Genomic DNA, 27,428 nt, shown 5'->3' on the forward strand with positions numbered 1-27,428 from the left:
ATTACCCCCCCCCCCCAGATTCTTCCCCTCACCCACACACTGCGGGCAATTCACAGCAGCCAACTAACCCACCTCTGGAATGTGGGAGGAAACTGGAGCACGAGGGGGAGAATGTACTAACTCCATGCAGACAACGCTGGAGGTCAGGATTAAACCCATATCTCTGGGGCTGTGAGGAAGCAGCTTTAGGGGCCACAGGCCATTAGTGCTCAGCCAGACCCCACAATAGTGATGTATTAATCAGTGATTAATCGGTGATTGGGGCCATCGTCGTCGTCAATGACTTTTCTGTTCTGAGATGGGGTCCGGGGTCCGTGGAAACGGCGGTGGTGAACTGCAACACACTGAGAGTTCGGGCCTGTGCTTGCTCCCCTGTCTCAGTGTCTCTCGCCCCTCCCTCCACACCTCAACCAATGTCACTCACCCAAACCCCAACCTCCCTCCCTCCCTCAGAGTCACTCCTTCCTCCCTCAGCATCACTCCTCCCCCTTCCCCCACCTGTCTCTCTCCCTCCATCCTCCCACCATCATCCTCTTCCCCTCAATGTCACTCTACCCTCCCCCTGTCCTACCTCCCTCACTCTCTCCCGTCCTCCCTCGGCACTCCCTCCCTCCCTCAGGTGTGCCCCTTTGACCGCCCGGCCCTAGGGTGATGGTCTGTTTGTGGAGATAGTTCCAGGGGTGGGGTATGTTAGGCTAGGGAGTGGTCTGCTGGTATCAGGTGTGGGGGTGGAGGGGATTGATGGAGTGGGGGAGAACCTGTTGGTCTGTTGGGTTGTAGGGTGGCGGGGGGGGGGGGTTAGGATCTGCTGGGACTGGGGTTGGAGTGTTCAGTCAGTGGATTTCATCCATGGTCTCACCGATCTGTTGTTTGCAGGTGAGCCCGGAATTCCAGGAAAGATCATCACTTCTGGAGGTGAGAGGGCTGGGTTCGGGATGTGGGGAGGCCATTCAGCCCATCGGGAGCCTGTTGTACGTCGACAGTAGAAGGCCATTCAGCCCCATTGCAATGCAAGAATCTGCAGCTGCTGGAAATCCTGAGCAACGCACACAAAATGCTGGAGGAAATCATCAGGTCAGGCAGCATCTATGAAAAGGAACAGACAGTCGACATTTGGGGCCGAGAGCCTTCATCAGGACCCGGTGAAGAGTCCCAGCCCGAAAAATTGACTTTATTCATTTCCATGGATGCTGCCTGACCTGCTGAATTTGTCCAGCGTTTTGTGTGTGTTGCTCAGCCTCCACTGAGAGCCTGATGTTACAGGAAAAAGTCGAGATCATTCAGCCTATTGAGAGCCTGTTGTACATAGACAGGACAAATCTTACAGCCGTCTGTACCTTCTCTGCCCACCTCTGTGGGCACACTAACCCCAACGATGGGCCTCCAGTGATCAACAGCCACACCTTCACCCCATTTCATCCCCATCCATACACTCACCCCCCCCCGCCGCATCCACACCCTCACACCCCCCCCCCCCCCCCCCCCCACCGTTCCAAGAGACTAACTGGTCCTGGTCCATGGCAGTGGCTGGAATTTCAACATTCCGGTCTGGATCGGGAAGGGTGTGACATGGATTTACTTAAGCTCATCACCCCGAATGGGGCACAGGCTGCCAACAGCAGCTTGCCGGGGTCCTCCGTTCTCGGCCAGCCTTTCAAACTTTCCCCAAGTGTAGCCGGTCTCCTGGGGTGAGCTTCTGTTGCCATTCCTGCAGCTCTGCGTTTTTTTTTGTAATTCAAATTTTTATTATTATTTATTCTTATTTGACAAAGCAGCACAGCATATCATAGAGCAGATACAGTACAGCATATTTACACAGCCATCCCATGACAGGAAAACATTCAAAACTAAGAAACAGAAAAAAAACTTCTAATTTAAGTTTAAATTAACATACAACCAAAACTGATCCCATGCGTCTTGCACTTTTCCCTCACTGTTAATTCTTCTCAGCTCTGTGTTTTTGTGGTATGGGGTTGCTATCCTCCTTTCGCAGCCGGGCTGTGGTAGTGGGGGTGTCAGGAGGGCGGTTCGAATGGGGATGGCTGGATGAGGGCAAGGGGCAAGGAGAGAGTGTGGGGAGCGTGGAGTCACCCAGAGAATGGTGAGGCTGCAACCCTCGCATGGAATCCGTCCCTACCGAGTGACTGGGACTCAATGTCAGCGGATTTTCCCTCTGGACAGTGTGGGTTTGGTGTCTGTGGAGTTTCCATCAGGAACTGGGGTTCCTAGAACAGTGCAGGCCTTCAGCCCACGATGCTCTGTCAACCTTTTAACCCACTCCCAAATCAACCTAACCCTTCCCTCTACATAGCCCTCCGTTTTTTGTCCCTAATGTATCTGCCACTACGTCAGGGTGTCCCAAGCACCCACCTCTCCTGTGTTTATATTAAAAAAAAGTAACTCTCTCTGTCATCCTCCCTCTACTTTCCTTCAAGCACCTTAAATTTATGCTCCCTCCTATCAGCCATTGCTGCCAGGGAAAGTGTCTCTGGCTATCCACTCTGTTGCCATCTTGTATGTTTGTCTGGGGGGTTTGGTGTCCAGTGTCGGCTGTTTGTTTATGACTGTGTGCTGATGTCACCTCTCTCTCTGTCTGGTTCAGAGAAGACACTTGCCATATCAGGGCCTCCCGGACCACCAGGACCTCCCGGACCCCCAGGACGAGCAGGTGAGTATCCGACGTGTTTGGGGGGGGGGGGCTAGTTCTTGCCTTCCCCAAGGGGGCCAGGGAAGGAGGGGTTTCTGTGTACAGTGCGGTCTTAGTGACTAGCAAGACCACCATATGTCTGCTGGCCCTGGAGTTCAGCTGCAGTGGGAGTTTACTCAGGGACTTAGCCCCGGTCTCTTAAACTTCGCTTCATTCTCAAACTAAAACACAGCCATCCATGTCCAGCGCATACTCCTGTCCCTGCAGACCAGAAGGTCTCCAAAAAGCAGGTGGACACCACATGCTCTGCCTCCAGGGGCTCCTGGGCACAGACATATCCTGTTTGGCAGGCCAATGAAGAGGTCCTCCTGACGGACGCAACACCCTCCGCACCGGGCGCCCAATGAGGGTGGGGTGGAAAGTGTGACCAGAACCTAAGAGGTTACGACCTCTCCCACTCTACGTATGCTGAACTCAGACCCCACCAGGCTATCCCTGTGGCAGCCATAAATGGTGTGAGGGGTCTTTAGACTGTGTCAGATCCTGACAAACTTTGTCTTACTCACTTGGAACTGGGTTTAACCCTCTGCTGTCACTTCCTAATACTAACATCTTGCTCCACCTCTCTCCCTCCCTCTTTCTATCACTCTCCCCATCTTTCTCTCTCTCTATCTCCACCTTGCTCTATCTCTCCCTCATCCCTCTCTCACCTCCTCACCACCCACTTCATCTTGCTCTCTGATCTCTTTCATCCCTACCCCTCTCCCCACGTCCATCTCTCCCTCTACCACTTTCCCCTACGCTTCCCTCCTCTCTCCCACTCTACCCTTCCCCCCTTCCCTACCCTATTCACCTTCTCTTGGATAATTCAGTGTCAACAGGCCCAGACTGATATCATCCTGCCCATCTTTCCCCCACAGGTGAGAGTATTATTGGACCCCCGGGTGCTGAGGGACCTGCAGGCCCGAAAGGTAAGTGACTGGTTAAAGGCTGGACCCCACCCACACCCTTGCTCATGATGCAGTGCACCTTCCCCTCCCTCTCAGCCAAAGCCTCTATCTCCCTGCGGCTCCCCTACCAAGCTCCACATCCATTACAAACACCAATTTAACCCCCCCCCCCACTCATCTCCCCAGCACTACACTCCAATCTCCACCCTATTCACAGACCACCATCCCTCCCTCCGTATTGCCCCTCCCACAGTGGGTTCCCCCCCTCAGTATTGCCCCCCACAGTACGTCCCTCCCTCGGTATTGCCCCTCCCACAGTGTGAATCCATGCCTAGGCCTGGAGTGGTTCTGTCTCAGGTGGGGCGACCCAGGGATTTGTTGGGGGCTGCCCTCGATGTGGGTGGTGGTCCCATGATGGGGTTGTGGTTTGGGAGGGAGTAAGAGTGTGTAATCCTTTCTGATGACATGGTCTGTTGCAGGAGCCTCAGTGGCCGGCCCTCCTGGACGCCCTGGACCCGCTGGACCCCCTGGACCACAAGGACACCAAGGTACACACCCACCACATTCAGCACTTCCACCCGCCCTTGGGATGTTCCCTCAGACTCCCAGCTCTGTCCCCACCCCTCCCTCTCCACTCTGCACCGGGTCAGAACATGGTTGAGTTGTGGCTCACCTCATCTCGCTGGGCTGACTGTCGGACCACTCCATGGGGGTGAAAGTCTCCATTTCCAGAGTCGAATTCCGGAAATACCCTCCAGCATTGCTGAAGTAACAGAAACCAGGGCTCCAGAGCCGGGGTCAGCATGCCCTGATCACTGACCTGGCCTGTGGGCACTACACTGACCACAGCACTGGACTGTGGACGGTGGGCTAAACCCCACAACTGGTCATTGGGCAGGGGACACTGGATACTGTATGTGGGGCAGGGTCAAATGTCCGGCAATGTATCAGAGCATTAATATAAATGTTCCAACTAATTCCTTTGCAGGACTCCAGGGATATAAAGGTAAGAGCGGTGGTGGGAAACAATGGGCAACGTCAGGGGGCATTCCTGGGGATGGGGTCAGGGGACATTCACAGGGTCGGGGTCAGGGGGAGTTCCCAAGGTTGGGGTGAAGAGTCGTTCCCTGGGCTCTGGTGATGAGATCTTGCTTCCTCTGAAGTGTGCTGGCGTATTGATTATCTCCGGGTTGGGGGAGGGAATGGGGGTGGGAGAGTGTCGGGGAGGGGGGAAGGGTTTGATCCTGGGTGGGGATCACTGACCCGGACACTGATTCTGCTCTGTTTTGTCAGGTGAGCGGGGTCATCCAGGGCAGCCAGGCATCCCCGCACAGGGTAAGTGTCTTCACCCCCCCCCCTTCCAGATGCGCGGCTCTCTGCAACATATCCTCTCCCCTCCCCTTTCCACTATCTACTCCTTCCTCCTGCTACACCCCATCCCCATCCCCTCCCATTTCCCCTCTTCCTCCTCCCCCTCCAACTGCCACTCCCTCCTCCGCCCCTCCCTTCCCCCTCCCTCAATTCCACAATTGGAAGAAGAATTTCTTTCCCAGACCTGTCCCTCTGACCCAGATGTTCACCGCTCTGACATGGTCAGGAGGCACTCCTAGAGTGGAGAGCCCATGGTGAGACCTTTACCCTTGACCCTTGATCCCAGGTTAGAAGTCAGGTGCCCAACATTTCCCAGCTGGGAGAGTGATGGCCGCAGAGCGAATGCTGAGCTCGGCACTGAATCTGGACAGCGATCCCCTCTGACAGTGCCTCCACCCTCAGTCACTGATCCCTCGGTCAGTAAGGCCCTCTTGGTCAATGACACCCCCACCTCAGACTCCGCTTTGGATAGTAATCCCCCTCAGACAGTGACTCCACCCTCAGTCACTGATCCCTCGGTCAGTAAGGCCCTCTTGGTCAATGACACCCCCCACCTCAGACTCCGCTTTGGATAGTAATCCCCCTCTGACAGTGCCTCCACCCTCAGTCACTGATCAATCGGTCAGTAAGGCCCTCTTGGTCAATGACACCCCCACCTCAGACTCCGCTTTGGATAGTAATCCCCCTCTGACAGTGCCTCCACCCTCAGTCACTGATCCCTCAGTCAGTAAGGCCCTCTTGGTCAATGACACCCCCACCTCAGACTCCGCTTTGGATAGTAATCCCCCTCAGACAGTGACTCCTTGGACAAGCACCCCCTCACCTCGGACAGTCAGTCACCTCCACCCCCACCTCGGACAGTGACCCCCCCCCCCCCCCCAACAGTGATTCCCTCTCTCTCACTCCCTGCTCTTGCACCTAGATGGAGAGAGGCTCACCCAAGGGCCTCCAGGACCCCCAGGACCACCTGGACCACGTGGATACAAGGGAGACAAAGGTCAGTGCCCCCGGGACTGGGTCAGAGCAAAGGGGTAGGGTGGGGTCGAGGGCTGGAGGAGGGTGAGAATATGGAAGGGGAGGTGGGAGGGTGAGGAAGCAGAGGTAGTGAAAGAAGGTGAGGTGAGGGTGAGGAAAGGGGGATGGGTGAGGGTGAAAGGGGAGGGGAGCGTGAGGGTGAACGAGAGGGGAGGGGAGGGAAGGGTAAAGGAGTGATGGGGGAGGGTAAAGGAGGGGTAAGAGAGGGGAGGGAGAGTAAAGGAAGGGTGAGGGGAGGAGAGGGGAGGATAAAGGAGGAGTGGGGGAGTGGAGGGCAGGTGGGAGGGGGAAGGGGACAATGACAGTGAGGGTGAGGGGAGGGAGGGTAAGGAGAGGAGAGGGAAGGGAGGGTAGAAGAGGAGAGGGGAGGGTGAGGGCAAGGTGGAAGGCTGGAGAAGGAGACTCCCTTCATACCCCTCTCACCTGTCCATAGCCCCTGCTCACTTTCTGTATCTCCCTGTTATCAGGAGAACGAGGGGACGTTGGAATCCCAGGTGCTCCCGGAATTCCCGGGCGATCTGCAGCCGGTAGGAATCTTCATTCTGCCCCCTTCCCTGCAACCTACCTCACCCTTCCCGCCCTCCTGCCCCTGCGGCGTGGGGACTGGGGTGATCAGTTGCCGGGTCTTCCACTGGGCAGCCAGGGGTCAGCACCGTCCCACAGTTCCACCGGCCCTAATGCTGACCCGACACCACAGCCAACATTAGCTTACACCCCATCGTTACAGTCCTGTTTAACACCCTGTTGTTAACCCTTACACCCCATCGTTACAGTCCTGTTTAACACCCCATCGTTAACCCTTACGCCCATCGTTAACCCTTACGCCCATCATTAACCCTTACGCCCATCGGTAACCCTTACGCCCATCATTAACATTCACACCCTGTCATTTTCACACCTCGTCGTTAACCCTTACACGTTACACCTTACACCCTGCCGTTAACCCTTATGCCTATCATTAACATTCACACCCTGTCGTTAAACCTTACACCTGTCATTTACCCTTACACTGTCGTTAACTCTTAAACGCTGCCGTTAACCCTTACACCCATTGGTAACCCTTACATCCATCATTAACATTCACACCCTGTTGTTTTACATCTCGTCGTTAAACCTTACACCTGTCATTTACCCCACATCCTGTCATTAACCCTTACACACTGCCGTTAACCCTTACACCCCCGTGTTAACCCTTACACCTGTGGTTAACACTCACACCCATTGTTAACCCTTACACCACATCATTAACCCTTACATTACTCTCTACAAGTAATGATTCGCTTCACTAAATGACAGTAAGTAGAGGAATCCTTTGCAGCTTATCCCTACACTGCATACATCACCCCACTGGTGACATTTGGTGGAGTCCTTGCCTCTCTCACCCTCTCTGTCCAGACCCACACCCTCTGAGGAGAAACCTCTCTCCACCTCTGCTCTAACTATCATCGATGATTGTTGTCTCGCCCCCCCCCCACCTCCCTAGTCTGTAGCCCCTTTGAGGAAACAAGCCTTCCTATTCACAGCTCTCACCCCTCGTGAATCTACACAACTCCGCAAAACCTTCCTCGCCCTCCTCCGTCCTGGCATCCAGTCTGGGCAATGTTCTTGTAAATTCCCTTGGCACTGTCACCTCTCCTGCGGTGAGGTGACCTGGACTGAGGCCTAACTGGGATGTGCGGTTCTGGGGTAACCTGTCTCTGCTGTGCCCACGAGGACCTGCAAGAATCTACGACGTACACAACCATGTCCCTCTACCTCAGCCTTATCCCACCTCCCCACACACCTCACCTCGGATGTCAACGAGAAACTATGCAGCCGGCCTCGGCATGGCAAGATCCCACATCCCAGCGTGGTTATCTGTCGCTGTCGGACAACCGGGAATGAGGAGTATTTCCCCCAGTCTGCTGCGTGGATGACGTCCCTCCGTGTATCTGTGGGTGGGGTGGGCGGTGGAGGGACTTGCCGAAGGGAGAGATGGGGGTGCAGGAACTGACCAGGCTTGTGTCTCTACCCCACAGTTACTGGCAACGGAGGTATCCAGGGACCCCCAGGACCTCCAGGTCCCCCAGGTGAGTCCTCCCCCTGAGGGAGATGGTAAGGGACAGACTGGGTCTGTGGGCACGGTGTGAGGGGATCAGTGATGGTCCTCCTACACACCCCAGATAAGGTGCATACAGCTATTACCTGTACCAGTACACAGGCTGTCTAGAGCAGAGTTGTAGAGCCTATTCTCAGGGGCTCCAATAAACACCTCCCTCCGGTTCGAGCCCTTATGTTCCTCTACGGCGGCTCCTCTTATAGAATGCCCTTCAGTCCATGGGACTTCCTTGACGGACAGGGTCAGGAGGAAGACATACCGCCTCTCAAACCTTTGCTGTTCGACAGCACCATAACTGATCTACAACTTTACTCCTTGCCCTACGATGTTCCCTTTAATTTGTAATGACCAGTGTTAGCAAAAATCTTGTGCTGTGCAATCTTTCTTTGCCAAGTGACAACGTGCGCGCACTGAATTATGTCTTCAATAAGAACAGTATAAATAAGCCAGTTCTAACCTGCAGGCAAAACTCCATGTTGTCAACACCATCCACATTAGAAACCGGAAAAGGAAATGTGATTGTGCACGATCGTGAAATATACTTAACATGACAATGAGGTGGAGGGTGACAACCTTCTGTGCGCAGTTTAAATTCCTTTGTGCGCGGGTAGCGAAGGATGTGTGCGTGTTACACCTTGGAGGGAGCGTTGCTGCCCACCTCATGATCCCAAATCCTGTACAGATGCCTCAGCCTGTCGATGACTGTGTGCGACAGCGGGGCGGATTGGAAGTTTTGGACGCGTGCCTCTGTGCATTCTGCCGGTTTTGGAGGGGTCCGCGCAATGTGATGTGTTTGCCTGTCAGGTGACAGACTGTGGGTTGATGTCCTCTGACTGCCTGTTCCCCACCTCCAGGTACACCGGGAGTCTCCGGCTCTCTTAGCAAAGTCAGGCAGCTGGTGATGGAGACACTCCAATGTAAGTACCACAGAGCGAGCGGTGGCTCGGGCAAGAGGTCACAACTGGCCGCGTCGCCTTGTTCACCGTTTCAGACGCACTAAGCAAGCGAGATCCGCTGCTTCTGCTTCTTTGGGGGGGGGGGGGGAGCTTGGGAGTGGAATTAGTCACTGTGTTCTGGAATGGGATTCCTGGAAAACACATTCAGCACAGACGTCGGGAGTGGGATGTTTCCCAAGTGGCTGGAGGCGAGAGAGCTTCCAACAACCCAGAACATGCATGACAGACCGAATGGCCTAACTGATGGGTCCTCCGGTACCCCGGTGTCTGTACACCGAGACCCGCATCTCATCGGACTGCAGAATGGCCCAGTGGTGGTGGTGGTGGGGTTGCTGGGTGCAGGAAAGTTGGGCAGGTCCGGGTGGGTACGTTGCCAGGGGCTCTGTCTGGAGTAGGGAGTTGTGTTTGGGTGGTTTTGTTAGCGGTGGGCATGTTACCCTGTGACAGGAGCTCTGTGTCTGGGGTGGGATGTTGTTGTTGTTGTTGGAGAGTGGGTACATTACCTAGTATGGAAGGAGCACAGTGAGGGTACGATGACCGGGAGCTCTGTGTCCATGGAGGGGTGCTGTGTTGGGGAAGTTGTGTTCCTGAGATGTTATGTTGGGTGTGTGTGTGTTGGGGGTTGTTGATGGGTGGGTACATTACCCTGAGTGACAGGACTGTCCGCATGCTGGTGGAGGGTTGGGCAGTTGGGGGAGCAGGTTTCCCAGGAATTCTCACTGTTCTGATTCCCATTTCAGCTGAGGGTGTCCGGAATTCCTTGTCTGGCCCACCTGGACCACCAGGGCCACAGGGGCCAAAGGGTGAGCAGGGTACAGTGGGGCAACACCAGTACTCGGAGATTGCCAGCCACCTCATCGGCTACATTCGGGGTAAGTAAACGCTCCCGACCCCTGACCCTGAACCTGACCCTAACCCTGGGTCTGACCCCAATCTCAGCTTTTATGGCCCCTAATTTTGGGCCTGATCCCCGAACATGGTAGCCCGTGCAGTCAGGTCTTGTGGTGCTGAGCTGGACGCCTGGTGCTGCTGGGGTCTGGGGAGATCTGGAGCCGGCGTTGGGGATTAAGGTCTGGTTGTGGCCAGATGTCAGGGATCACGGGTCAGGGGTCAGGGTCCTGGGGTTGGGGTGGAACTGACGGTCATCTTCAGGGGTTGTAGTGTGGTCAGGGTCCAGAGGTCTGAGGGTCAGGGGTCAACAAGGTCAAGATCCGTGTGTCCTGTGGGTCCACGTTTGCAGGTGTTTCTCTCTATTCCAGATTCAGGGCTCAGTGTGGGACATCGAGGGCCTCCAGGACCCCCCGGACCCTCAGGGAGACTCTCCAGCGCTGACCTGATCACCTACCTGCAAAGTAAGTCTGAAGCGGCTGGAAATGTACTCCACAGTCCGAGCCCCGTCAGCCAAAGGGCAGAAAGGAGCAACAGTCAGAACAGAAACCAGAGTCAGGACTGAACTTATCTTGACACCAAACACGCCACACACTGTCCAGAGCAAGCCTCACCCTGTGTCTGGCCCTGTCACTGTGTGATGGGACAGTGTGGAGGGAGCTTCACCCTGTGTCTGATCCTGGGAGTGTGTGATGGGACAGTGTGGAGGGAGCTTCACTCTGTATCTGACCCCAGGAGTGTGTGATGGGACAGTGTGGAGGGAGCTTCACCCTGTGCGGCCCTGTCACTGTGTGATGGGACAGTGTGGAGGGAGCTTCACCCTGTGTCTGATCCTGGGGGTGTGATGGGGTGGTAGGAGCTGGGGGTCTCTCTGTGACAAGCTGTATACCAGGACCTGGGATTCACTGATCTCCTCTCCGCATTCACAGGGACGGATGTTCAGCAATACCTGCGAGGACTCCTGGGACATCCTGGCCCACAAGGAAACGGGGTCAGTCGTGCCGAGCTGGAGGCTTACGTCACGGATTTCAGCAGAAGTAATGTCCGCTCTGGCTGGGGGTTGTGGGGTGGGGAGAGTGGGGGAGTGTGGAGGCTGCGGGGTGTGAGTGTGTCATGTGTGGTGCTGAGGAATGCAGTGTGTGAGTGTGTGTGAGTGTGTGTGAGTGTGTGTGAGTGTGTAAGGGATGAGCTGTCAACCATTCCTGTGGTGCCTCTCTGTCCCAGCTGGGGGGTGGGAGGTGGTGGTCAGTGAACAGAGGCAGCCGATGCCCCTCCAGCCAGATCATCTCTCTTGCTGGCTCTGTGTCGGCTGGTCTGTGAAAGCTCACCTCCTGGGTTCTCCAGGTCCAGTTCTCTGGTCACACCTTGACTGGAACCCTCCGCCCACTATTCCCTTCCCATCTCGCTCTCCTGCTCCTCCTCTGGGCCCTCCCCACCCGTCTCACTGTGCTCCCTCGTGTTGCAGGTTGGTTGGCCGGATCAGGACGCCCAGGACCTCCAGGACCTCCAGGACCTCCAGGACCACCAGGGTCTCTGTCCTCGTCCAGGGATCTCTCAGCCTTGCTGCAGGGTGAGTCCTCCGGGGATCGGGCAGGGGAGGGGTCTCGTAGAGGTGAGCTAAGGGAGGTCTCGGGTCAGGGGTGAAGTGGGGTGTTGAGCTAGGGGACAGGGGAGGATGTAGATCAGGGTGCGACTGGTCGTCCATTCATGACCTGACTTCCCTTCCCCCCCCCCCCCCCCCCCCACAGAGGCTGACCGCCATGATCCAGTGATTAACCAGACAGATTGGACGGGCAGAGTGGCCACTCAGTGCTCTGACCCACGGTGAGACATCACTGGTCTCCGACAGTCACACCTGCTCAGTTGGTCTGGTTGGTTCACACGATGACCCATCCAAACCTCTCCCGAAAGAACACCCATTTCTCCCCACCTCACTCCTCCTCGGGCGTACCTCCCCCTCCCCCTCCCACCCCAGCTGTCTGAGCTCAGTGTGGGGTTACAGTGGACGAGGCTAGGCCCCAGAGACCAGACACTGCCACAGCTGTCTGTCCTCTCTCACGGACCCTGCCCTACCGTGCCTACCAGTGCATGCCAGGGTCTCTGAATGCCTCCAACCCATATGCTCAAACCCCTCTCCATCTGTCCCCATCATCAGATCCACCCCATCTCCATCTGCCCTGTCACTAGATTTAACCCCTCTCCTTTTAGCCTATCACCAGACCTACTCCCTCTCTCCCACCCCACACACAGCTGATATTCCTGAGGGACCGGACTCCACATTCTCCCCACTCTCGAGACCAGAGTTTTCCCTACACTCCCCGCAGAGACATCAGTGAGTACTTCGATATAACGTTATATCTGTCTCCCTCACACAGCATCACCCTACCTGATGAGCCCCTCTGGGAGGTTACAGTCCTATTGAAGTTGGTATTGGTTCATTATTGTCCCACAGACCAAGGGCAATGAGAAGCTTTTGTTTCTTTCATTCAATAAGAATGAAAGGAAACGAGAATTCAGAAACTAATATTAGAGCAAAAGAGAGTGCAGTGCTAATAAAGTTCAAGGGTCATGAGAGGTCAACAGTTCATCTGCAGTGTACGAGAGAGCTATTCAAGACTGAAGAGATCAAAGCTGTCCTTGAGCCTGATAGTATGCAACTCAGAGTTCTACACCTTCTGCCCAGACGGGAGAGGGTGGATGCGGGCTGCTTCACTGAGGCAGTGATAGGTATAGACGGAGTCAGTGGAAGGGAGGTGGTTTGTGTGACAGGCTGGGCTGTGTCTGCAACTCCCTACGATGCCCTGTCTGTCCAGAACAGAGCCCCTTGTCTCTCGTAAATGCTCTTTGAACACCCCAGTGATTTCTGGTTCTCTCTGCAGATGTAAGCATTCGGAGATATTTGGTGGGACCTCCTGGGCCACCAGGTCCACAGGGTCCGCCCGGGAGCCCAGGTTACACAGGGCGGGAGAGAGTGAGAGACATACGGCTGGATTACGGAGACATTGCCCACCGGCTGCAGGACTACCTGAGGAGTGAGTGTGTGACATATCGACCGCTACAGACGGTCAGCGGCAGCATATCCATCCACACAGACCGCCACTAGGCTGGGCTGAGGAGGGACCCCGGGTAACCCACCGCCTCCTCATTGAGCACGGGATGGATTTGGAGAGGGGTGAGGCCAGAGGTAGAGGGTGGAGAAGGGGCAGGGCGTGGACTAGAACCCCAGGATTGACAACGTGGCTGAAGGCCTCAGTGGAGAGCGAAGGTAGGTAGGCAGCGGTCCAGGGGGAGGGCTGGGAATGTGGAGGTGGGCAGGGATAGAGTTGGGATCATGGAGGTGAAGCCAAGCTTCTGCTGAATTTGGGAAACAAAGAACCTCACAAGGAGCAGAGGGGACCCACTACTGCCCCTTGTCAAGAATCCCTATCCAGGAAGACCACCATGGAGTGGGAGCTGAGGGGTGGATGGTGGGGGTATAATCTCCAGCTTGTGGAATGGTTTGTGGGTGGGATCCTGATATGTAGATGGTCCTTTGGGGTGGGGGAGACCCCCGAGCGTGAATGGCACGATTTCCACAGCCAGGAGCCAGGATCAGGAAGCCGGGAGCTGGGAATGGGGAAGGGAAGGTGGGATCAGCGATCAGGGAAGGGGAGTTGGGCTGGGATTGGGAAGAGGGGTTCAGGGAGATGGGATCAGGAGTGGGGAAGGGAGGCTGTGCAGTGGGTATGGTGATCACTTAGCGCTGCTGGGTTTGAGGTTTCACTGCCTCTCCCTCTCTCCTCTGCCAGGTTCCGGTACAGTCCTCCAGGTGCAGGGACCCCCAGGACCTCCAGGAGCACCAGGTTCCATGTCCAGCACTGAGCTGTTGGCTCTGCTACAGAGTGAGTATTGGCACCCCGATGTCCATCCCTACACTAGTGTCTGTATCCTGGGAACACCCCCAAGCCATGGCATCCCGTTAGCAGGGTGTTCCAGCTTTGGGGGAGCAGAGATACCAGTGATGGGACACCTGACCGCAGAGACAGGGAACTCCAGGGATACCTACACTCCCCTGGGACTCCCACCTCCACCTTGTCTTGGACACCCTGGCAGAGTCTGTGAACTCAGCATCTTCATCCCCAGAGATGGTGAACCGTCCACATCCAGGGACCACTGGCCTCCCCAGGTGATGTGTGGGGTGCGGTGGGGAACCTGGTATGTCCTGACCAGAAGTGGAGGGAGGAGGAGGGAATTAACACCTGGGACATTCCAGCATCACTGTATAACCTGTTCCTTTGCCTTTAGGTCCTCAAATCCGTGGGATCACTGGACAACCAGGACCACCTGGACCACGAGGTTTACCAGGCCCTGCCGGACCGCCCGGACTTGGTGGAGGGAACCTCCGTGTCGAAGATGTTGTCACCTACATTCAGAGTAACTTGACCTCCTGCATGTTTAGAAAACGCTTTCCGTGGCTTGTGTTATATTGCGCGGTGTGCTGGGGTGACCGCGCGTCTGGGGGCACAGTGAAACCCTGGGTTTGACCCAGCCTGGACTCTGGTGGGCTCAGACCTCAGAGAGCCTGGTAACCCTTCTCTGGTGTCAAACTCTCCCTGGCTGGGACCAGTTCCCAGGCTCACCCCAGTTTCTAACCTCTGTTTGTGTCCAGATTCAGGTTACAGTGTGAGAGGCCCCCAGGGACCTCCCGGGCCTCCTGGACCCCCAGGGGGTGGTTTCAATTCCCAGGACCGGCAGCAACTCAAGAATGAGATTATTAATTATTTCACAAGTAAGTACTGTGATAAACTGTTCAGTTTTATGTGCCCTGAAGCCCCCTGCCTGCGAAGGGAGCTTTGTGTTCCCATTGGGGTCTGGTGTGATAGTAGGGGGTGCACCTAGAGAAAGGTTGACACTCTGTGTTGGACCTGAGGCCGAGGAAATTCCTGGTTGACAGCTGGACAACTGTTCAGTAACCGTTCTACTGTACCCTGGGCTCCCGTTTTCCTCGTGATTCAGGTTCATTTATCCTGTACATTGAAACAATGCTTCATGGGATTAACAACCAACAAAACCCAAGGATGTGCTGGGGACAAGGCCACAAGACCAGCACTAAATGTGGCATTTTGTGGCCACATTTTTGTGCTCTGGGCTGTGACCCCTGTAATGAAGAAATAAAGTGGAACTCCAAAGGTGTTGCTGTCATGACTTGAGAGAACCCTGGTGAATGAATCGACCCATTCCGCCTCTCAGATGCCATTCAACACGCTGACTTCTTTCACCCTTTTGTCCTTGTTCCAAATTCCAGCACCTTCTGTCCATTTGGCCCCTCTCCCCCATCGCACCATCAGTAAGATCACGTCTGACCTTTTACCCCTGGGCCACTTCCCTGCGCCGTCCAGAGATCTGTCCATATCGGTGCTGATCCTGCCGGCGACCGTACTTCCATTGCTGTCTGGGGTAGTGATTCCCACCACTCTCCCTCTCTGAAGGGGTTCCTTCCCACCACAGTCACCCTAAGCAGGTGGGGCTGCTGTCAGCAGCTGGAGCATTTCAGATCGTGGCCCCATTTCCTTTGCTGGACACTCAGCTCTGCTGCCTTGTGTTTGTTAGCTTGAGTTGTAGCAGGATTTCACTATCTCGAGTCGACTCCCATGACTCCTTGCCTGGGATGCTGTCATGCAGACTGGGGGCTACTTCCACAGTGTATGGTTCAGTATTACTGCAGGGGTAATGTCAAAATCAAACAAAGACAAAGTAAATTTATTATCAAAGTACGGATATATCTTTACACTACTGTGTGATTTTTCCTGCGGCACCCCAGGGAAACAAAGAAATATAATAGAATTTATGTAGATGGTTAAGTAGGTAGATAATTACACTGAGAACATGAGTTGTCGAATCACTGAAAGTGAGCTGTAGATTGTGGAAACAATTAGACTTGTGGTAGGTAAAGTTATCTATGCTGGTTCAGGACACTGATGGCTGAGAAGTAATAACTGTCCCTGAACCTGGTGCTGTGCGACTTAAAGCTCCGATACCTCCTGCTTGATGGCAGTAGTGAGAAGAGAGTGTGGCTTGAGTGCTGAGGGCTGTTGATAATGGATGCTGCTTTCTTGTGGCAGTGCACCACGTAGATGGGCCGAACAGTGCATCAGGGTGCTGTAGAGATTGTACAGACTTCTCCAGCCTTACAACCCATCGCTCTCTGCACAGTGCAGGGGTGATGCTGTTTAATGTTACTTGTGTGCCTGTCCAATATAATGTGCTCTCTTCACTGATTCTAACGATGAGAGTGCCAGTGCCCCTGTGCTCCGCACTCCCTTTGTGCACAGCTGGTAATCCAGCCTCTCTCTGGATGTGGGGGTAGAAGGATGGGTTGGCAAGTTTGCAGACGACACAAAGGTTGGTGGTGTTGTGGATAGTGTAGAGGATTGTCGAAGATTGCAGAGAGACATTGATAGGATGCAGAAGTGGGCTGAGAAGTGGCAGATTGAGTTCAACCCAGAGAAGTGTGAGGTGGTACACTTTGGAAGGACAAACGCCAAGGCAGAGTACAAAGTAGATGGCAGGATACTTGGTAGCATGGAGGAGCAGAGGGATCTGGGGGTACATGTCCACAGATCTCTGAAAATTGCCATAGGGTAGTGAAGAAAGCTTATGGGGTGTTAGCTTTCATTAAGTCGAGGGACAGAGTTTAAGAGTCGCGAGGTAATGATGCAGCTCTATAAAACTCTGGTTAGGCCACACTTAGAGTACTGTTTCTAGTTCTGGTCACCTCACTATAGGAAGGATGTGGAAGCATTGGAAAGGGTACAGAGGAGATTTACCAGGATGCTGCCTGGTTTAGAGAGTATGGATTATGATCAGAGATTAAGGGAGCTAGAGCTTTACTCTCTAGAGAGAAGGAGGATGAGAGGAGACATGATAGAGGTATACAAGATAGTAAGAGGAATAGATAGCCAGTGCCTCTTCCCCAGGGCACCACTGCTCAATACAAGAGGACATGGCTTTATGGTAAGGGGTGGGAAGTTCAAGGGGTAAATTAGAGGAAGGTTTTTTACTCGGAGTGGTTGGTGTGTGGAATGCACTGCCTGAGTCTGTGGTGGAGGCAGATGTCTAGTAGTCTCCTAAATTTCACTAGTATAAGTATATGGAGGAATTTAAGGTGAGGGGATATATGGGATGCAGGGTTTAAGGTCGGCACAACATTGTGGGCCGAAGGATCTGTACTGTGCTGTACTATTCAATGTTTTATGTTCTCCCACAGGTGACAGGATGAGGCCGTACATCATGGGCCCCCCAGGACCCCCAGGTCGTGTTGTATACTCTGAACTGGCCCCACGACTTATCCAGTACATGCAAGGTAAGTCATCGGTGGAGAGGCAACTCAAGTTTATTAAAGATTAACTTTATTTGTTACATGTACATAGAACATTCAAACATATGGTGAAATGCATCATTTGTGTCGATAACCGACATTGTCTGAGGACAGCCCACAGGTGTTGCCATGCTTCCAGCATAGCATGCCCATAACTTACTAAACCTAACCAGTACATCTTTGGAATGTGGGAGGAATCCCACCCAGTCACAGGGAGAACACACAGACTCTTTACAGACAGTATTGGGAATTGAGCCCCAGCTACACTGTTGATGTTTCCATCAAAATCAGAGCACGTTGACCTCAAACGAGCCTCTTGCTTTTCCAGACAACGGGCTGATTGATTCCCGTGTCATCGCTGGTGGGGGTTCAGGGCGTAATGGACACCTGTGGCGAGAGCGAACTTATGGAAATGGCACGGACTTCGAGAACTACTTGAGAGGTAGGACAATTGTCGTAGGGTGGGTCAGGAGGGGGTGTCATTGTGGGATGAAGAGTTTGGAATGAAGGGTTCATGAAGTTGCTGTGTTCGAACATTAATTGCCCTTCAAACCCAAACATGAAATAACTTTTGGTGAAGGAAGGCTGGGCAGGTTAGGTCTTTACTCACTGTGTTTGGAAGAATGAGATGTTATATAAGTGCACAGTTCTGAGGAGGACTGACAGAATGGATGCTGAAAGGGTGATTCCCCTGGAGAGGTATCTAGACCCAGTGTCCAGGTGGAACTCCCACCTCAGAGATGTCAAGGGAGGTGGAACACTGGAATTCTCTGCCGGAGATCCGTGGAGTTGCTGAAAGTATTCAGGGTGGAGGCTGACTGATCTCTGAAACTAGAGTACTGTATATTGAGGGGGAATAGAGAAAGTGACAAAGGTGGGTCATCTGTGATCACATTACTTGGGTGGGGCAGCCTCAAGGGGCTGAGTGGCCTATTCTTGCTCTGGTTTTGTGTATTTTTATTCCAGTACTTATTCGGCTAATCACTACATTATCCAGTAACTGGTTCCCACGTTGTCCTCTTGTAGATAATAGTTGGACTAGTCACGCATCCCACACTTCGTCCCGAAGCTCGGGCACGCCTGGGGTAGCCAACTGGCTTCAGCTCGATTGGGAGAAAGTGTTCAACGGGAACAAGACAGCGTATGAGGAATTCCTGAGAGGTGAGAACGGTTGTGTAATTGGAGTTTGCAGTTCAGTTCTGGTGTCCTCTGTAAGGAGTCTCAGTATGTCCTCCCCTTCACTATAGGAAGGATGTGGAAGCACTGGAAAAGGTACAGAGGAGATTTACCAGGATGCTGCCTGGTTTAGAGAGTATGCATTATGATCAGAGATTAAGGGAGCTAGGGCTTTACTCTTTGGAGAGGAGGATGAGAGGAGACATGATAGAGGTATACAAGATACTAAGAGGAATAGAGTGGACAGCCAGCGTCTCTTCCCCAGGGCATCACCACTCAATACAAGAGGACGTGGCTTTAAGGTAAGGGGTGGGAAGTTCAAGGGGGATATTAGAGGAAAGTTTTTTACTCAGAGAGTGGTTGGTGCGTGGAATGCACCGCCTGAATCAGTGGTGGAGGCAGATACACTAGTGAAATTTAAGAGTCTACTGGACAGGTATATGGAGGAATTTAAGGTGGGGGGTTATATGAGAGGCAGGGTTTAAGGGTCGGCACAATATTGTGAGCCGAAAGGCCTGTACTGTGTTGTACTATTCTATGTTCTATGAATGTGTGGGTTTTCTCTGGGTCCCCCAGTTTCCTCCCCACAGTCCAAAGACATACCAGGGTTATCAGTAATTGTAATTTGTCCCAAGATAGGGTAGGGCTAAATTGGGGCTGCTGGGCAGAGCAGCTCAAAGGGCTTATTTCACACTGCACCTGAAAAGTAATTAATTATTGTCATTTCCAGTAAACAAGTGTAAAGGAGAACAAAATAATTGTTACTCCAGATCTGATGCAGCACAGAAAAAAAACCTCACATAATAAAGAACACAGTAATAATACTAACAGAATAAATATAAATACATAAGATGGCTTATATACACATGTTGATTGGATGTATGTACATAAAGTGACCTTGACAGGAAGTGATAAAGTAGTGGTGGTTGGGAGTGTGGAGGGGTGAATTAGTGGGTGGAGGTGTTGATGAGCCTTACTGCTTGTGGAAAGTATCTGTGTTTGGGTCTGGTGGTCCTGGTGTGGGTGTTTCATTGCCTTTCCCTGATGGGAGTGGAACAAACCATCCAGGAACAGGCTGAGTAGATTGTTACTGGCCCTTTTCCGGCACCTTTCTGTAACCATGTCCTTTATTCAGGTAGGCTGGTGCCAGTGACGTGTTGGGCAGTTTTGACTACTCGTTCAATCCAGGTGAAGTTGGAGATGCAACGAAATGAAAGCTGACTTAGTGTTAACACTGTACCCCGGGGGGGATCAACCTCTGCAGTGGGTATGAGAGTGAAATGTTTATCACTGTTACTGATTCCAACATTGTTCTCCTATAGACTACGGCTGGGTAGTGCAGGCATCCCACGGCTCGGGGGCATCCGATCACGGACAGTTCGATTGGGAGAAAGTGTTCAACGGGAACAGGACAGCATATGAGGAATTCCTGAGAGGTGAGAGCGGTTGTGTAAAATTCTCGGCCACTGCAGGGGATTTATAGGCGTGGTACAAGGTCTCAGTCAGAACCTCATGAAGTTGACAGATGGGAGGAGCTGCTTCAAGGTTTAGAATCCGAGAACCGTAATGGCACCTTTTGAAGTGGATCACTATCTTACATCACAAACTGCATTACCCTGACCACATCCCTTACTCTGTGATGTATCCTCATGGTCTGAGCAGAGCCACTGAATTCAGCCCCCGAGACCGGGGCAGGAAACTGGTCTGTCAATCTTCTCCAGATTCACCTCAGAGTGGCTGCCTCTCTGGGTGGACAATGCATGCGTCAAGATGGGGCTGTGAGCCCCACATTGTTTGTAAATCTGATTGTGTCTCGAGTTAGCGGAAGGTCAGCGTGGGTTGGTGTTCCAGGTACAGTCACCATGATGACAGCCTCTCACCATTTACCTCCGGTTTAAGTTTGAGGGCTGGTCACAGATCCACTTGCTCTTTCTGAAGCCCTTGGCAGAATTGCTTGTCTCTGCTGGAAATACTTGGTCAATTGCGATATCACTGTGTCACAGGCGGAGGAGACTGTGAGCCAATCCAAACACCAGCCTTCTGCTCAACTTGAAAAATCCCTGACCTGTTCAAAAGCAAACAAGGGGACCACTGCCAGTCTGAAGTAAAATAGAAACTCTGGGAGATGTTGCGTCAGGCAGCCTCTGTGGCAGAGAGATACAGTCAACATTTCACTAGATCCAGATTCAAGATTGGGTACCATGGGAGAGCAGCAGTTAGCACAACACTATCACAGCTCAGGGTATCAGAGTTTGGAGTTCAATCCTTGTGTCCTCTGTAAGGAGTCCCAGTACGTCCTCCCCGTGGAATGTGTGGGTTTTCTCTGGGTCCCCTGGTTTCCTTCCCCACAGTCCAAAGACGTACCAGGGTTATCGGTGATTGTAATCTGTCCCATGATTAGGTTAGGGCTAAATCGGGGTTGCTGGGCAGAGCAGCTCAAAGGGCTTATTTCACACTGCACCTCAAAAGTAATTAATTAATTATCATCATTTCCAGTACACAAGTGTAAAGGAGAACAAAATAATTGTTACTCCAGATCTGATGCAGCACAGAAAAAAAACTCACATGATAAAGAACACAGTAATAATACTAACAGAATAAATATAAATACGTAAGATGGCTTATATACACACGTTGATTGATTGTATGCCCATAAATTGATGCTATACACAGGAGTGTATGTACATTAGGTGACTTTGACAGGAAATGATAAGGTAGTGGTGTTTGGGGGTCTGGAGAAATGGATTAGTGGGTTGAGATACATCTTTGAACTCTGGAGGTGTTGATGAGCCTTACTGCTTGTGGAAAGTATCTGTGTTTGGGTCTGGTGGTCCTGGTGTGGGTGTTTCATCGCCTTTCCCTGATGGGAGTGGAACAAACAGTTCATGAACCGGCTGGGTAGATTGTTACTGGCCCTTTTCCAGCACCTTTCTCTATCTACGTCCTTTATTCAGGTAGGCTGGTGCCAGTGATGTGTTGGGCAGTTTTGACTACCCATTCAGTCCAGGAAAAGTTGGAGATACAACAAAATGAAAGCTGACTTAGTGTTCACCTTGTACCCCCGGGGGGGGGGGGGGGGGGGGGAGGAATCAACCTCTGCAGTGGGTATGAGAGTGAAATGTTTATCACTGTTACTGATTCCAACATTGTTCTCCTATAGACTACGGCTGGGTAATGCAGGCATCCCACGGCTCGGGGGCATCTGATCGCAGACAGTTCGATTGGGAGAAAGTGTTCAACGGGAACAGGACAGCGTATGAGGAATTCCTGAGAGGTGAGAGCGGTTGTGTGAAATTCTCGGCCACAGCAGGGGAATTATAGGCGTGGTACAAGGTCTCAGACAGAACTTCATGAAGTTGTCAGATGGGAGAAGCTGCTTCAAGGTTTTGTGTCCCAGAACTGTGATGGCACTTTTTCAGGTGGATCACTATCTTACATCACAAACTGTGTTACCCTGACATCCCTTACTCTGTGATGTATCCTCATGGTCTGAGCAGAGCCACTGAATTCAGCCCCCGAGACCGGGGCAGGAAACTGGTCTGTCAATCTTCTCCAGATTCACCTCAGAGTGGCTGCCTCTCTGGGTGGACAATGCATGCGTCAAGATGGGGCTGTGAGCCCCACATTGTTTGTAAATCTGATTGTGTCTCATATTAGCGGAAGATCAGCTTGGGTTGGTGTTCCAGGTACAGTCACCATGACGACAGCCTCTCACCATTTACCTCTGGTTTATGTTTGAGGGCTGGTTACAGATCCACTTGCTCTTTCTGAAGCCCTTGGCAGAATTGCTGTCTTTGCTGGAAATACTTGGTCAATTGCGATATCACTGTGTCATAGGCAGAGGAGACTGTGAGCCAATCCAAACACCTGCCTTCTGCTCAACTTGAAAAATCCCTGACCTGTTCAAAAGCAAACAAGGGGACCACTGCCAGTCTGAAGTAAAGTAGAAACTGTGGAAGACGTTGGCAGAGAGATGCAGTCAACATTTCACTAGATTGGTACCATGGGAGAGCAGCAGTTAGCACAACACTATCAGAGTTTGGAGTTCAATCCTTGTGTCCTCTGTAAGGAGTCTCAGTACGTCCTCCCCGTGGAATGTGTGTGTTTTCTCCAGGTCCCCTGGTTTCCTTCCCCACAGTCCAAAGATGTACCAGGGTTATCGGTGATTGTAATCTGTCCCATGATTAGGTTAGGGCTAAATCGGGGTTGCTGGGCAGTGCAGCTCAAAGGGTTTATTTCACACTGCACCTCAAAAGTAATTAATTATTTATTGTCATTTCCAGAATACAAGTGTAAAGGAGAACAAAATAATTGTTACTCCAGATCTGATGCAGCACAGAAAAAGTCACATGATAAAGAACACAGTAATAATACTAACAGAATAAATATAAATACTTAAGATGGCTTATATACACACGTTGATTGATTGTATGTCCATGAAGTGATGCTAGGCACAGGAGTATTTGTACATATGGTGACTTTGACAGAAAATGATAAAGTAGTGGTGGTGGGGGGGTGTGGAGAGTGGAGATGTTAATCTGCCTTACTGCTTGGTGAAAGTAGCTCTTTTTGAGTCTGGTGGTCCTGGCATGGATGCTATGTAGCCTCTTCCCTGATGGGAGTGGGACAAACGGTCCATGAGCAGGCCCTTTTCTGGAACCTGTCCGTACAGTTCACACAAAGAGTGGTGGGTGTGTGGGCGGCGCTGCCAGCGACAGTGGTAGAGGCGGATACAATAGGGTCTTTGAGGAGCTCTTCATGAAGCTTAGAAAAGTAGAGCGCTATGCGCTAGGGAAATTCTAGGCATTTTCTAGAGTAGGTTACATGGTCGGCTCAACATTGTGGGCCAAAGGGCCCGTCATGTGCTGTATGTTCTCTTCTGTTTTGATATATGTCCCTTATTCAGGTAGGCTGGCGTCAGTGATGCTTTGGGCAATTTTGACTACCCGTTCAATCCAGGGTAAGTTGGAGGTCCAACAAAATGGAAGCTGACTTACTATTAACCTGGTACCCCAGGAGGATCAATCTCTGCAGTGTGAGAGTGAAATGTTTATCGCTGTTACCAATTCCAACATTGTCCTTCTGTAGAAAATGGCTGGGCAGTGCACGCATCCCACGGCTCGGGGGCATCCGGTCGCAGACAGTTCGATTGGGAGAAAGTGTTCAACGGGAACAGGACAGCGTATGAGGAATTCCTGAGAGGTGAGAGCGGTTGTGTAAAATTCTCGGCCACAGCAGGGGAATTATAGGCGTGGTACAAGGTCTCAGACAGAACTTCATGAAGTTGTCAGATGGGAGGAGCTGCTTCAAGGTTTTGTGTCCCAGAACTGTGATGGCACTTTTTCAGGTGAATCACTATCTTACATCACGAACTGTGTTACCCTGACATCCCTTACTCTGTGATGTATCCTCATGGTCTGAGCAGAGCCACTGAATTCAGCCCCCGAGACCGGGGCTGGAAACTGGTCTGTCAATCTTCTCCAGATTCACCTCAGAGTGGCTGCCTCTCTGGGTGGACAATGCATGCGTCAAGATGGGGCTGTGAGCCCCTCATTGTTTGTAAATCTGATTGTGTCTCGAGTTAGTGGAAGGTCAGCTTGGGTTGGTGTTCCAGGTACAGTCACCATGACGACAGCCTCTCACCATTTACCTCTGGTTCAAGTCTGAGGGCTGGTTACAGATCCACTTGCTCTTTCTGAAGCCCTTGGCAGAATTGCTTGTCTTTGCTGGAAATACCTGGTCAATTGCGATATCACTGTGTCACAGGCGAAAGAGACTGTGAGCCAATCCAAACACCTGCCTTCTGCTCAACTTGAAAAATCCCTGACCTGTTCAAAAGCAAACAAGGGGACCACTGCCAGTCTGAAGTAAAGTAGAAACTGTGGAAGATGTTGGCAGAGAGATGCAGTCAACATTTCACTAGATTGGTACCATGGGAGAGCAGCAGTTAGCACAACACTATCACAGCTCAGGGTATCAGAGTTTGGAGTTCAATCCTTGTGTCCTCTGTAAGGAGTCTCAGTACGTCCTCCCCGTGGAATGTGTGTGTTTTCTCCAGGTCCCCTGGTTTCCTTCCCCACAGTCCAAAGATGTACCAGGGTTATCGGTGATTGTAATCTGTCCCATGATTAGGTTAGGGCTAAATCGGGGTTGCTGGGCAGTGCAGCTTAAAGGGTTTATTTCACACTGCACCTCAAAAGTAATCAATTATTTATTGTCATTTCCAGAATATAAGTGTAAAGGAGAACAAAATAATTGTTACTCCAGATCTGATGCAGCACAGAAAAAGTCACATGATAAAGAACACACTAATAATACTAACAGAATAAATATAAATACTTAAGATGGCTTATATAAACACGTTGATTGATTGTATGTCCATGAAGTGATGCTAGGCACAGGAGTATTTGTACATATGGTGACTTTGACAGAAAATGATAAAGTAGTGGTGGTGGGGGGTGTGGAGAGTGGAGATGTTAATCTGCCTTACTGCTTGGTGAAAGTAGCTCTTTTTGAGTCTGGTGGTCCTGGCATGGATGCTATGTAGCCTCTTCCCTGATGGGAGTGGGACAAACGGTCCATGAGCAGGCCCTTTTCTGGCACCTGTCCGTACAGTTCACACAAAGAGTGGTGGGTGTGTGGGAGGCGCTGCCAGCGACAGTGGTAGAGGCGGATACAATAGGGTCTTTGAGGAGCTCTTCATGAAGCTTAGAAAAGTAGAGCGCTATGCGCTAGGGAAATTCTAGGCATTTTCTAGAGTAGGTTACATGGTCGGCTCAACATTGTGGGCCAAAGGGCCCGTCATGTGCTGTATGTTCTCTTCTGTTTCGATATATGTCCCTTATTCAGGTAGGCTGGCGTCAGTGATGCTTTGGGCAATTTTGACTACCCGTTCAATCCAGGGAAAGTTGGAGGTCCAACAAAATGGAAGCTGACTTACTATTAACCTGGTACCCCAGGAGGATCAATCTCTGCAGTGTGAGAGTGAAATGTTTATCGCTGTTACCAATTCCAACATTGTCCTTCTGTAGAAAATGGCTGGGCAGTGCACGCATCCCACGGCTCGGGGGCATCCGGTCGCAGACAGTTCGATTGGGAGAAAGTGTTCAACGGGAACAGGACAGCGTATGAGGAATTCCTGAGAGGTGAGAGCGGTTATGTAAATTTCTTGGCCACTGCAGGGGAATTATAGGCGTGGTACAGGGTCTCAGACAAAACCTCATGAAGTTGACAGATGGGAGGAGCTGCTTCAAGGTTTTGTGTCCCAGAACTGTGATGGCACTATTTCAAGTGGATCACCATCTAACATCACAAACTGTGTTACCCTGACATCCCTTACTCTGTGATGTATCCTCATGGTCTAAGCAGAGCCACTGAATTCAGCCCTTGAGACCGGGGCAGGGAACTGGTCCGTCATTCACTTCAGAGTGGCTGTCTCGGTGTGGACTATGGGCGCATCAAGATGCACACTGTTGATCAACCTGATGGTGTCTCGAGTTAGCGGAAGGTCAGCGTGGGTTGGTGTTCCAGGTACAGTCACCATGATGACAGCCTCTCACCATTTACCTCCGGTTTAAGTTTGAGGGCTGGTTACAGATCCACTTGCTCTTTCTGAAGCCCTTGGCAGAATTGCTTGTCTTTGCTGGAAATACCTGGTCGATTGCGATATCACTGTGTCACAGGCGGAGTAGACTGTGAGCCAAGCCAAACACCAGCCTTCTGCTCAGCTTGAAAAACCCCTGATCTGTCCAAAAGCAAACAAGGGGACCACTGCCAGTCTGAAGTTAATATAGAAACCGTGGGAGGCATTGCGTCAGGCAGCCCCTTTGGCGAGAAATGCAGTCAACATTTCACTAGATCCAAGATCAGCCACCACAGGAGCGTAGTGGTTAGCACAACACAATTACAACTCAGCGCATCAGAGTTTGGAGTTCAATCCTCATGTCCTCTGTAAGGAGTATGTCCTCCCTGTGGAATGTGTGGGTTTTCTCTGGGTCCTCCGGTTTCCTCCCTACAGTCCAAAGATGTACCAAGTAGTTTATTAATGATTGCAAATTGTCGCATGATTAGTTTAGAGTTAAATCGGGGTTGCTGGGCAGTGCAGCTCAAAGGGCTTATTTCACACGGCACCTCAAAAGTAATTAATTAGGTTTCAATAGGTACATTTAATGTCAGAGAAATGTTTACAATATACAAACCCCATTTTCAGAAAAGTTGGGATATTTTCCAAAATGCAATAAAAACGAAAATCTGTGATATGTTAATTCACATGAACCTTTATTTAACTGACAAAAGTACAAAGAAAAGATTTTCAATAGTTTTACTGACCAACTTAATTGTATTTTGTAAATATACACTAATTTAGAATTTGCTGGCTGCAACACACTCAACAAAAGTTGGGACAGAGTTAAAATAAGATTGAAAAGTGCACAGAATATTCAAGTAACACTGGTTTGGAAGACTCCACATTAAGCAGGCTAATTGGTAGCAGGTGAGGTATCATGACTAGGTATAAAAGTAGCGTCCATCAAAGGCTCAGTCTTTGCAAGCAAGGATGGGTCGTGGCTCACCCCTTTGTGCCAAAATTTGTGAGAGAATTGTTAGTTCAAAAGGAACATTTCCCAACACAAGTTTGCAGAGAATTTAGGTCTTTCAACATCTACAGTACATAATATTGTGAAAAGATTCAGAGAATTCAGAGTCATCTCAGTGCGTAAAGGGCAAGGTTGGAAACCACTGTTGAATGCGCGTGATCTTCGAGCCCTCAGGCGGCACTGCCTAAGAAACCGTCATGCTACTGTGACAATTATAGCCACTTGGGCTCGGGAGTACTTCGGAAAACCATCATCACTTAACACAGTCCGTCGCTGCATCCAGAAATGCAACTTGAAACTGTATTACGCAAGGAGGAAGCCATACATCAACTCTATGCAGAAACGCTGGCGAGTTC

At 51.5% G+C, this 27,428-nt stretch overlaps 2 protein-coding genes across 3 annotated transcripts in view; one reads left to right on the top strand and one right to left on the bottom strand.

The window, feature by feature from the left end:
• LOC140715218 (uncharacterized) overlaps positions 1-27,428 on the top strand; it is a 51,725-nt gene that overhangs the window by 16,193 nt on the left and 8,104 nt on the right. The window contains exons 16-40 of one of the 2 annotated variants that reach the window (XM_073027087.1): positions 877-915; positions 2,603-2,668; positions 3,568-3,618; positions 4,077-4,145; positions 4,586-4,603; positions 4,891-4,932; positions 5,891-5,965; positions 6,471-6,530; positions 8,022-8,072; positions 8,956-9,018; positions 9,798-9,929; positions 10,317-10,409; positions 10,875-10,982; positions 11,411-11,515; positions 12,825-12,977; positions 13,734-13,826; positions 14,230-14,358; positions 14,594-14,713; positions 17,192-17,287; positions 17,631-17,744; positions 18,329-18,463; positions 19,801-19,914; positions 21,639-21,752; positions 23,567-23,680; positions 25,510-25,623. In XM_073027087.1, coding sequence (XP_072883188.1) covers positions 877-915; positions 2,603-2,668; positions 3,568-3,618; positions 4,077-4,145; positions 4,586-4,603; positions 4,891-4,932; positions 5,891-5,965; positions 6,471-6,530; positions 8,022-8,072; positions 8,956-9,018; positions 9,798-9,929; positions 10,317-10,409; positions 10,875-10,982; positions 11,411-11,515; positions 12,825-12,977; positions 13,734-13,826; positions 14,230-14,358; positions 14,594-14,713; positions 17,192-17,287; positions 17,631-17,744; positions 18,329-18,463; positions 19,801-19,914; positions 21,639-21,752; positions 23,567-23,680; positions 25,510-25,623 — 2,268 coding nt within the window. The remainder of the gene's footprint in view (positions 1-876; positions 916-2,602; positions 2,669-3,567; positions 3,619-4,076; positions 4,146-4,585; positions 4,604-4,890; positions 4,933-5,890; positions 5,966-6,470; positions 6,531-8,021; positions 8,073-8,955; positions 9,019-9,797; positions 9,930-10,316; positions 10,410-10,874; positions 10,983-11,410; positions 11,516-12,824; positions 12,978-13,733; positions 13,827-14,229; positions 14,359-14,593; positions 14,714-17,191; positions 17,288-17,630; positions 17,745-18,328; positions 18,464-19,800; positions 19,915-21,638; positions 21,753-23,566; positions 23,681-25,509; positions 25,624-27,428) is intronic. The other variant, XM_073027089.1, reaches the window with a different exon arrangement.
• The window catches only part of stn1 (STN1 subunit of CST complex), a 38,995-nt gene continuing 28,866 nt past the window's right edge, over positions 17,300-27,428 (bottom strand). The window contains exon 11 of the transcript XR_012096084.1: positions 17,300-26,489. The gene's annotated coding sequence lies outside the window, so the exon portion shown is untranslated. The remainder of the gene's footprint in view (positions 26,490-27,428) is intronic.

This window comes from Hemitrygon akajei, chromosome 23, assembly GCF_048418815.1.
Source record: "Hemitrygon akajei chromosome 23, sHemAka1.3, whole genome shotgun sequence".
Lineage (NCBI taxonomy): Eukaryota > Metazoa > Chordata > Chondrichthyes > Myliobatiformes > Dasyatidae > Hemitrygon > Hemitrygon akajei.